Below are 11,266 nucleotides of genomic sequence, written 5' to 3' on the forward strand. Positions count from 1 at the left end.
GGAGTTTGATATGAACGTCAGTAATGTAATCATCTGGTTCTGTTTCATTTTTTTAAATTGGGTGCAAACTACAGCTTCTGAGGTATGGTGTTGTTTCTACCTAAGACCATCATGTTTGGAGTAAAATGAGTACTACTGTGGACTGAAGAACGATATGCTATCATGACCTGGGGCAGAAATTCATCCCATTGCTTCTTTTCTTTTTCACATAGCAGCTGTTGTGTGGTTGAAACGTTCTATATTTCCATTGCTCTGGGGTCGCATACTGGTTGATCTTGTGTTATGAATTTGAAACAGCTGACACATGTTTTGAAATAGCTGGGGCTCAAAGTTGAGCCCTTGATCAGTGTGAATCTAAAGAGGTGTACTGATTCGACAAATGAACTTATTAACAAATATTCGGCAGGCTGTCTCAGATTCCTGGTTTTGAATTGCATATGCATCAGTCCATTTAGTGAAACAATCACAGACAACAAGAATAAATCTGTTGCCTTTGAAGGACAGAGGAATAGGACCCAAGATATCCATCTAAATGCTTCATAGACTCACCAACTAAGTACTGTCTTAGGAACTAGCTTATATTTATAAACTTCTCCAAACAATGAATACTTTTCCTTTTTCTGTCCGGTCACAAACAACCAATCAAAAATATGTACGGATCTTGGACATACCGGACAAGAATCCTTTCTTTTCCGCACAAGCATATTTAAATAATAAATAAACATTTTATTTCAATACAAAGATTTGTCTGGATTGATTTAATAAAACAGACGCATATTTCTATGTCAAAATACGCATATAGCTTTAATACACATCCTTGCGATATTGTACACTAAAGGAATTTTGACATTAGGCGCCTTTTGAAGTAGTGCGCGTAGCAATACACTTGAATATGGAAGCTCGCTGCGATGACATAGTTCCTCATTCGAGGTGACACATAAAAGCAATCATCGATCACACTGAGGTAAAAATACGGAAAAATAGTGGTCAGCATTTTAATACAATAATACATGATATAATAAAGCATACAGAAATGTTCATAACACAAAATCTTTGTAAGAATAATACGTTTTCATTTCGATGAGTGAAGCGGTCCGTCACACAGCATGTTCTGTACAGAGAAATTTGTGAGCGGTGAAATGACGATAATCTCGCAGAAAGAGCATTAAAATGGCATGAAACTGAACAGGGTGATTAATGTGGTAAATACACATGTATAAACATGTTTAAAACAGTTGCCATACATTTACTTGATCTGAATACGTGTCAAAGCAAATAAATTGATCCTGTAAAAATGTAAACAAAGTACGGGGGTAGTGTCAAAACACGAACGATAATTCAGAACATGTAAACATTAGTATTTTCGTAAATCATGTGTATAACAGGTTTTTGACAGGTAAACAACAAATAACTGAACATGGGGAGAGGCATTTTAACTAGAATTGCATGTCTGATGTAATACACAATAAAATATAAATAGAAATACTTAATTGATCATAGATGATCATATTACATTAATTTATACATGAAAATAGAATAGATACCAATACAATGAAAATAAAACATATTTTTTTTTATAATATAATAAAAAAAAAATAGGTTGCAAGTTTAATCAAAATACTGAAGTACTGACGGGAGTTGATTTTATCGATTATCATTTATTCAAAATCAACGATATGTGATTTTGCATGGCAAGTAGTATCAGTAATCGAAATATTTCTGAGAAATTGTATGGATCCAGGCAACACTGAAGTCTTATCTTGTTCAACCAAACACTCGGCTGTCTCCGTTTATCTCCGACAAGCAAAGGGGACTCTGTTTTGTCAGATACTAAAAGAGACAGCCAAGCGTCTGGTTGAACGGGACTACATTAAACTCTAGCGTAAGAATACATACGACTTTAAAAAATATCTAAACTGTTTGTACAATTTAAAATCTTATTTTTTAATGGTATTAATAAGTAAGTTTTCTTGAATAACAATGCTTCAGAATACATAGCATCGAATTTATTGATTATTTTCAAGAACTAAGTGTTGTCAGCGGTATTGATTTGTGCTTAGGTCCAAACACTGTTTCACTTTCGCTTTGTCCGAGGAGAGTTGATTAAAATCAACTCACAAAAAATATATTTTAACAATAATTCAAGACTATTCCTAAACCATCAGATTCATGACGACACAGTACAAACATCAGATCATTTACTGGACATTAATATGTAAGTATGGGTATTGGTGCAAGGGAAAAAGTATAAATACATAAGTAACAATACAATGAAATGATACATGTATATATTGTTTTCAATTGATTTAAAGCTAACATATCTGTAAGAGTTGTGAAAAAAATATTGCTGACTATTATGTAGGCTGTCGTTACATAATTAACAAAATGGTACTCGCATCGTGTCATTTACTGGACGGACACTTTGCACAATAAAATTGATTTTCTAAACGCCGAACCATAATATAGGAGGTTTTCACACCGACATAGCTTGAACTTATCAGATACCAAAAGTTACATTGTTCAGCTGTCAAACAGTCTCCGTTCCCATAAATCCCATTCAGGTTTGTCAGCGTACATTGGTTATACCACCACGCCCCCTGGCGAGCAAAAGTACACCGCCCGGTGGCGTTATCGTTATCAATGTCTATGGTGCTGAATTGCATGCCACTTGGATCTGTACTTCCATGATTGTCCATGCCGTCGCCTATATAAAATGATACACATGTAAAATAAATTTGACCAAAAATTTAAATATTAATTGGATCATATCAAAATCAGGGGGGGGGGGGGGGGGGGCAAACCTGGTGATAAGGAAACATTGACATGGAAAGGAATACTCAGCTGCTTGTGTTATACATATACATATATTTCTATCATTTTTCTTTTTATTGTATCAATAGGTGGTACGAGTTTCAAGCTGTGTCCAAATTTGAAGAATGTGTTCAATCCAGTGGAAAAATAAAGTATTTAATGATTGTTTTTTATTAAGTCTAAGAAGATCGTTAGTTGCTGTGGTACAATGGCAGAAAAAAGGATACAACTGTTGATTAAATTCTCACAAATACGAAAAAATAGAAAGAAAAAAACCCAAATTTAAATTTATGAAAATGTGCCCCTTTAATTAAATGATTCAACAAGTACTACGCAATCATTAACATTTTATTTCAAAACGTTCATTTTATCCAAACAAACTATATAAACTATAACAAGGATAACCTACCAGCATTTCCCTTATACGACCCGGCTTTAAGACTCAGTCTGTATTCATCAGATTCATCAGCCACTTTAAAGTCGCTATATTTGGCGTAATACCAGACCCCACTGAATGCCTCTAGACGGACATACAACTCGGTGGTTCCTAAAGTAGTTAGCTTGTGAAGATTGTCGTTACCTGCAAAACAATGTATGTCGAATTGAAAACTTAAGGTATTCAATCATGATAAAAAAAATCAAGAAACAAAAGAAACAGTACAAATAAAAACTCTAACCCCACTTCATAGCACAGTATCTTGCCGGACACCAAAACACATTCAAACCAAAAACAAAATTATAACAGTGTGTAACGCCTCAATGAGATTCCTTTTTAAAAGAAATTCGTTAGAAAAATACACACGCATCTATAGTTAATAATAAGTTATAAACTCCATACCAATCCAATGCTCTCCTGATGCCTCTCCAAAGCCATTCTTGTAACTGTCCCATTGACGATAGAAATTAACAGACCCGTCTCGTCTGTGTTGGAACACCTTCATTTTTAGAAGAATAAAAAGACATTTTGGCACATACAGAACTATACAGAATGTGTATTTGAAGTATTATTCATTTTCTCATCATTTTTTTTAAATTATCTTTTATTCCGTATTACTGCTTTTCACAATACTATTTTTCTTTTTTACTGATACATGTGACCAAATAATATAATGCTGGTTAGACTCTAATCTTTTACTGATAAATGATAGTTACACATTAATTCCATGCGCGGTTCCAGGAAAAAAAATCAGAGGGGGGGGGGGTTATTGCTTTGCCTGAGGGAGGGGGGGGGGCATATGTGTGGTCATATTATGATGTAATTTGAGTTTTACATGGGGGAGAGGGGTTAAAATCCCCTGACCCCCCTGTAGATCTGCTTGGATTTTATTACCGTCCATCCTCCACCGTCTGTTGTCATATCACAGTAAACGACGATTGGCGTCTCTGTAAGTGGGTCGGGGTATACAGTGTACAGTCCATCACTATCGTTTCCAAATAGCTTTAGATCTTTGCAGTCACTGAAGATTTCTGTAGAACATACAATCCGTTTTTACTAGTTTATTATTTCTAGACATAATTTATTAATGATTCCATACCCTATTCTGTCAAGCAAAGGTGAATCGTACCGGTTCCATTATTTTTTCTTAGATAGCTTCGGTTTAGGCGCAACATATTTCCGTTATCGTTGGGAGAATCTGCAAACGAAGACATAAAACGAAGGATACTGTGATTTTGATAACACAAGTTTCTGTAGCACATACTTGTATATATTTCATTTGTCAAATAAATAAAACATTTAAAAAACATCCCATTTTTATTAAGGAAAAATACTTTTATTTTAACTTGCGTGTTATTTTTTTTAATTATTAGTGCTACTACGGAATTTATAAGCACTCATTACATACATCCGTCTACTTTTGTGTATAACCTTAAGGTACTTTACTACGCATATACTTTAAGACACTATAGCACAAAATGGCGATCAAAATGTATTTGCTAAATCGTTTGTATCAACCGGTTTGGTAAAATATCGTCATAGCTCAGTGGTTATAAAATTTGGCTTGTGAACTGTAGATCCCGAGTTTGAATCCGCTTGGGTCTAATGATTACATATTCTAAATCAAACCTTTGAAAATATGATTATTTATACAAAATTTCACATTTTAATTGTTGCCTTTTTTACTTAAATATTTCCTATTCATTATGTTATCTACCACAATCAAGAAATGTTTTACTGATTAAGAAACTATTTCAAGGTGTAGTAAGCCACCTTAAAAAAACAAGTGCATCTGAGTACAGCTGCGAAATTGTTAACACTAAAAAAACTATATATCACAGTTCAGTTAGAATTTTTGGTCGATAAAGCATACTTAATATATTATTCTTTTACAAAATATGGTATTGTAAAGACAACGCCGTCATTTTGTCCAAGTAGTGAACCATATCGTATAGTACATTTTTAACAAATAGTTTTTGATGTCGATTTTATCTTACCTTGTCCTTGAAGATACAGGACCGCAATAGTTGCAACAGTTGTTGATATAATAACGGCAAACACTGACAGGATCACAATAATACATGGACGTTTGGAGTTTTTAGTATGTTCTTGGTTACTGTTGGAGTTTTCCTATAGAAATCAACATTGAGATTATATTGTATTACTGTAAAGGTTTTATATTTGGCATGTGTACTATATTTTGCGGAAACTAGATTTTTAACAAGTTTGCGTGGATTTGAATTAGCGTATTCCTGAATGTGATTATTCATATGCAAATATTCATGGCATTTAGCGATGTACTTGATTTAGCGGAAGTTATCTTTCGCCCAAAACGCTAAATACGAAAAAAAATTGTAAATTCGTAGAATACACAGCGAAACATAATACGTTTACAGTATTTGGTGTGTATCTATTTTGCGTTATTGGTTAAATATAACTTCGGCTCAATCAGGTACATTTATTTGCTTAATACACATGCATATGTTTAAGAAAAAAAGAAACATTTAGCAGTACGCTATTTCCAATCAACATCAATATGTTTCAGTACAAGGTATTCTTAATCAATTATCTCATACTCTACAGATATTACCTACACAAAATGAAATACATGTACACTGACATTAGCATGAACAATAATATTATATATTTGTTTTTTATTTTTTATTTTTTCAAAGATATTTTATGACAGTTATTCTTTGATGTCTGAAGCTCACAGTTCGCCATTTGTTACCTTTCCATACGTTTAATAATCAATCAGCAATCTGAATGACATACTGTAGAGGCACATATTTTCGTTGGGTTAAAATTTCGTTGTTCTAAAACCAAATAAAATTCTGTTGGCATTTAATTTCGTCATATCGTTATCTTTAAAATGTATTACCTATCAACTCTGTATTTATTAATACTTTGGTTAAAAAATGCGTCATGGATTTAATTTCATTGATTTATACTGCCAACGAAAATAACAAAATTATATCCTCAACGAATACGTCTGCCTCTACAGCAGTATTATCCGGTAATTGAAATATTAAACTAGTATATTGTCATCACCACTACTTTAAATTCCGAAATAAACGCAAGGAATTATTAGCCATGTAAAATCATGCAAAAATCATAGATAATAAAAATTCGCTTTTTTTTCGGACAGATGTACTTAGTGAAAACTGATTTATAAAAAAAATCGGCTTTTGCGATTTTTTATTTTTGCAACTTGATGCTAAACAGTTGAATCGCGGAATTAAGTACTCGCGTAAAAAAAGGAATGTCCAGTATCTTAGGATTTGATTTTTTTCTTTTCAAATATGAAATATTCTGTGAAAATAATAAACCAATACCTGTTCTACATGATCTGGTTTATCATCTCTAATTCTAGGAAGTTTCCCCTCTCGGCCCTGCAACACAAAACTGCTGTTTTTAAAAAAGACGAAATAACTGTTATATTGTCTTTTTAATTGTTGTTTTATACCAATTGTCGTTGATTAAGGGATAGTCAAATTTTAAATAATATGGGAATTTGCTTTTAACAATCACATCAAATAAGTATGCTTCAGGATTTTGGAAATCAATGATTATTAAATTTATTGATCAAATCAACAACAATAAAAATTGTATAAAATGGTATTCAACAAACATTAATGCAGCCATGGTATCGTTAGTGTAGGTGTTTAGTATTATTTTAACAATGCTTTAATCATCTTTCGGACATTTGTTGTGTGAATTGATCTTGCATATAAAACGTGTCCTATGATGAATATGCAAAACAGGATAATACAAATAAACATGTTCATGCTTGTTCAAGTACCAGAGAGTCAAAATACAAGGCATTTATAATTATTTGATGCAATTGGAGCTTTAAAAGAGTTAATTTACACCCGATATAAAGCTAAACACCGCATGTATATAGGCACCGTCCGTCACACAGATATATGATCCCTTTTGATTCCAATACACACGAAACCTATAATCGATGTGCAATATTCTCTTTGTGATCTATGGAGTTTATGTATTTCTCTCTTATTATGTGCATTTTCTGTTTGCTTATAATGCATTAACCTGTTGTTTTTCATGTATTAGTCCCCTGGCTTTACGAACATGCGTAAAATTTGATAATTTTCATCGCGACCGAGTAACAGAGTGGCCAAATATACTAGCTTCATACAGGTGATACAATATACCGCTACATCGAAATACTTTAAACTATTAAGAGGTTTGCGGGTATACATTTTCCTTGTGGCTTCAGACGGATCTAAACAAAAACATGAACAGGCCTAAATGGATATGTTGTAATATGAGGTTTGTAGGAATAGCAATTAGAAAACAGAGATATGGCAGGCAGTGCCTATCCACAAGCCGTTTTCAGCTTTGAGGATCATTTACGCCCGGTAAATTCATTACATCACAGAATGGCGATTTTAACGCATTGCGTAACAATATATATCGCCAAAGGACTATATATGATAAGGGCCTAAAATGGCCCCCTAAAAGGAACATCATTATTTTACTATCATTCTTTGTTTTCTTAGTACAGATATGTATGTGATGTGTTTACATAATATTCATTTTGGTTCAAGTGCCCACAATTTAGAAATATGACATTGTAAAGACAACCTTTTCACGCCATTTTTGCATTTTTAGCGTAAAACAGCTTGTTTTCAAGCAGTTTTTCCTTCCGAAAACATAGAGCGCATTCTTGAACAAGTAAAATATTTTAATTGGAGATGTATCTAGCCATAACTAATAAGTGACAAAAAAAATTTCCATGTTCAAGCATGCGCTCTATATTTCCCATTCGTAAATAGATAAGAAAAATGTCAATTTTTGGCTGATTTTGATTGAATTATAGAAATGGCGTCACTTCTGACGTCATATACTGCCAGTGAGTGCAAAGAAATCAAATAAATAGATGAAAAATATATTTTATATCAACTCTTCGAAAAAATTAGTTAACATATTATTGTACCCGAAACACTTAAAAAATGGCGAATTATGGGGGCCAAATTAAACTTTTATCATATATAGTTCTTTAGATGTCTATCTCTATGCCGCAATAAAGTGTAGTTTCTCTGTATCATAACGTAAAGTCTCCAGTTTAAAGATCACAGGAAACTTTATTTTCATGACGAGCGGTAACATTTCAAGAGTTGATTTCCTCCAAAATTAAAGTGATTTTTTCCATTTGCATGTTTTGCGCTTGTTAAAAAACCATATCTTGATGTAATTTAGTAGAGTGGGTTTAAATGTGAATATTTTACCGGGTCTGTTAAGGATATATAAGTCCCATTGACCCGATTGTCAATTTATATATACATATCCAGTAATAAAAAACCCCCAGTGATTTTTCATTCTGGATAAATGAACTATAAACAGAATCTTCATCAATGCTAATCAAGTGTAATCCTTACCGATTTTGGTGTTATGAATTTACCAGTCTGTCTGTCATAAAAGCCCTGCAGTTAAAAAAGAAACACAAAATATACATTTCATTAAATTAACAATTTAGCATTAATTGCAACGTATTTACTATGAACAGGGATCAAATTCAAAACCAAAGTTAATTTCATACATAGGAAAGCGTTTCTACTATTTGAATTAGCTGAATACGTACCTCTGAAATTTTATCATATGTAGTTGAAGTTGAATTGGAAATGACCGTGTATATCGCTATGCTCTGCAAAAGGAAACGTTTTTTCTATATTGTAACGACGCTTGGTATTCTTAAAAAACTCTTAACCAACACATTGGCTTCATCAATTTTACGTGATTATTTGAAAATAAAATTTTAAAAAAATCTTTGCCAGCGAATTTCAGCTACAATATATTAAAAACGGGTATAAAATGCATTTTTTAATGTTTGATTCTCGTAAAAATCATTATTTACTAAAAACATACCTGTTTTGAATCAATTGAACTGCTGATAGCTGAAAACTGTGCGTATTCGGAACCTCTCGAACCCTGAACATAAAACAATCAGCAACTGATTACATTCTTTAAATTGTTTAGTGTTTATTAAAGTGTTTATTTACGCCTAGGGGAAATTTACCCCAGTTACATGGACGCGGTTATCTTAAAACGCGTAAAATACCCCCGCGTGTATGATAAAAAAAATAAAACTTAAGAATAGTAAATCATTAATCCGGGTATTTAACACTCACGCGTATTGATTGGCCGTAGAAAACACTTACTTAACCACCTGCGATATTAACCACTTTTACAGTATACCTGGTATGAATGAATAAAAAACAGATGGGCACATTACGTTTTTGCTATATGATGTATATAAAATGTCACTTATTTTAAAAAGAAAAGCAAATGATCTCTTTCATCCTAATATCAACACAATCACTTTGTGGTAGTGAATATTAAAAAAAGAATTTCAAGAAACAAAAAACACAAAAACCCAAACAAGACCCCCTAAAAAAACCCAAACAAAACAAAAAAAAACCCTAATACAACAAAAACAAAACCCGAAACAAAAACAAGTATTCCTTTTAAAGGAATGGTCGGCATTATATATCATTTATTATACTTTCATTTTAAATACTTAAATCTGATTGGGTGAGACTCAGTTTATAATCCGTTCTATTACCCTCAGCGTTAGTAACACACTTAGCAACGGGTAACACAACGAAATGTTACGTGCGCGTAAATTATGCGCATACGGTTCGCCGTAGAATTCACGTCATTTCTATATAAAAGCAGTAAAAATATTCTCTAAAATTAAGACATTCGGTATAATAAAATAAATAGTGCCTGTTTCGGAGGATGGTCGCGTCGGTTGACAATGGTTTCCTCGGGGATGTCAATTTCAACTGTTACCCTCCCAAACAGGCACTATTTATATATTGTCAGCTCTGTTTATATCATATACGCTACATGCAGTTAACTATATATAGCACCGTTTTATTGATTTCCGAAATGGCAAGGCATGAATGAGCTTTACATTAGTAGGCGAATTATACTTCCGTCTAATATTCTTACGAATATGTGAAAAAACGTGATTTAAATCACTATGTATGTAACACAATAAATGTTTTATTTTCAGGGTAAACGGATAAGATTACTGTTTCAGTAATCTACATCTAATTAAAGATTTGAATAAGGTTGCCATTGCATAGTAAATAAAATAGTGCAAGGCGCAATGCGTGCGCAAATAGTTAAATTTGCCGGATGTCTCATATGGACACAACTGTGATCGGCTTTGCAACTGTGATCGGCCAAAGCCCCAAAAAACCCAAAAAACAATAATAACTAAAAGAAAATTCTTATACTCGTTGACTTTACAAAAAATCTAAAATCTTAAATGAGCGAGTCAGGCCTTCAAAACAAATTAAACACACCAAACAATACATAACGAGTATCTGACCTTGACATATATTTCTAAACAGATACGACTTACCTTACACATATACATATACGACTTCTCCAACAATTTACACGAAAATTGACTCCCACGAAATGAAATGATTCCACTGTATACAGTTATGACGCACTTCAGACCTATACAGATACGACTTACCTCAGATTTATACTGATACAACTTACATCAGACTTATACAGATACAGCTTACTTCAGACCTATACAGATACAACTTACCTCAGACCTATCGGAATACATTTTTTAAAGACTGACTATCCCAAACAGTGATCTGATGTGTTTGATTCGCAATGGGTTTTTTCAGCTAATTTATTTTGAATTTTCTTTTTATAAGTGCCAGCTTCGTGATCATTGTATCAAATTATCTTCCTGGTCGTTGTCATAATAGTAAAAATCCATGCATAAACATCATCCTTTGTCAAGTATGCACCTTTAAATTTCAACAGAGCAGCTAATTGCATAATGTGAAAATAACTGTACACCCCCTGAGTTAAGTAAGTCATATGAAATCTGTGTGATGAATGCTGGTTTTTTTTTAATTACACACGCTTATCCCACTTTCAATATTATAAACTAAAAGACCCAATAACATAATTATTGTAAAACAAATGACCTGAAATCATGAAAATTCTTCGACAGGGAAA

The 11,266-nt window shown here is 32.8% G+C and overlaps 1 protein-coding gene and 1 long non-coding RNA gene across 2 annotated transcripts; both read right to left on the minus strand.

Annotated features, from left to right (window-relative positions):
- Positions 1-2,227: 2,227 nt before the first annotated feature.
- On the minus strand, positions 2,228-5,589 carry LOC128172443 (ficolin-2-like). Its single transcript, XM_052838240.1, has 6 exons — positions 5,245-5,589; positions 4,377-4,445; positions 4,142-4,278; positions 3,650-3,746; positions 3,221-3,391; positions 2,228-2,704 (listed from the first exon to the last, which is right to left on the minus strand). Exons 2-6 carry the CDS (start codon positions 4,420-4,422, stop codon positions 2,403-2,405), a joined length of 753 nt encoding a protein of 250 aa, XP_052694200.1. The 5' UTR covers positions 4,423-4,445; positions 5,245-5,589; the 3' UTR covers positions 2,228-2,402.
- Positions 5,590-8,503: 2,914 nt separating this feature from the next.
- LOC128172513 (uncharacterized) lies at positions 8,504-10,920 on the minus strand. The gene is made up of 4 exons (XR_008242279.1): positions 10,842-10,920; positions 9,137-9,199; positions 8,853-8,915; positions 8,504-8,694 (listed from the first exon to the last, which is right to left on the minus strand). It is a non-coding gene; the product is annotated as an uncharacterized LOC128172513 (long non-coding RNA).
- Positions 10,921-11,266: the final 346 nt, after the last annotated feature.

Source organism: Crassostrea angulata, chromosome 2 (genome assembly GCF_025612915.1).
Source record: "Crassostrea angulata isolate pt1a10 chromosome 2, ASM2561291v2, whole genome shotgun sequence".
NCBI classification, from domain to species: domain Eukaryota; kingdom Metazoa; phylum Mollusca; class Bivalvia; order Ostreida; family Ostreidae; genus Magallana; species Magallana angulata.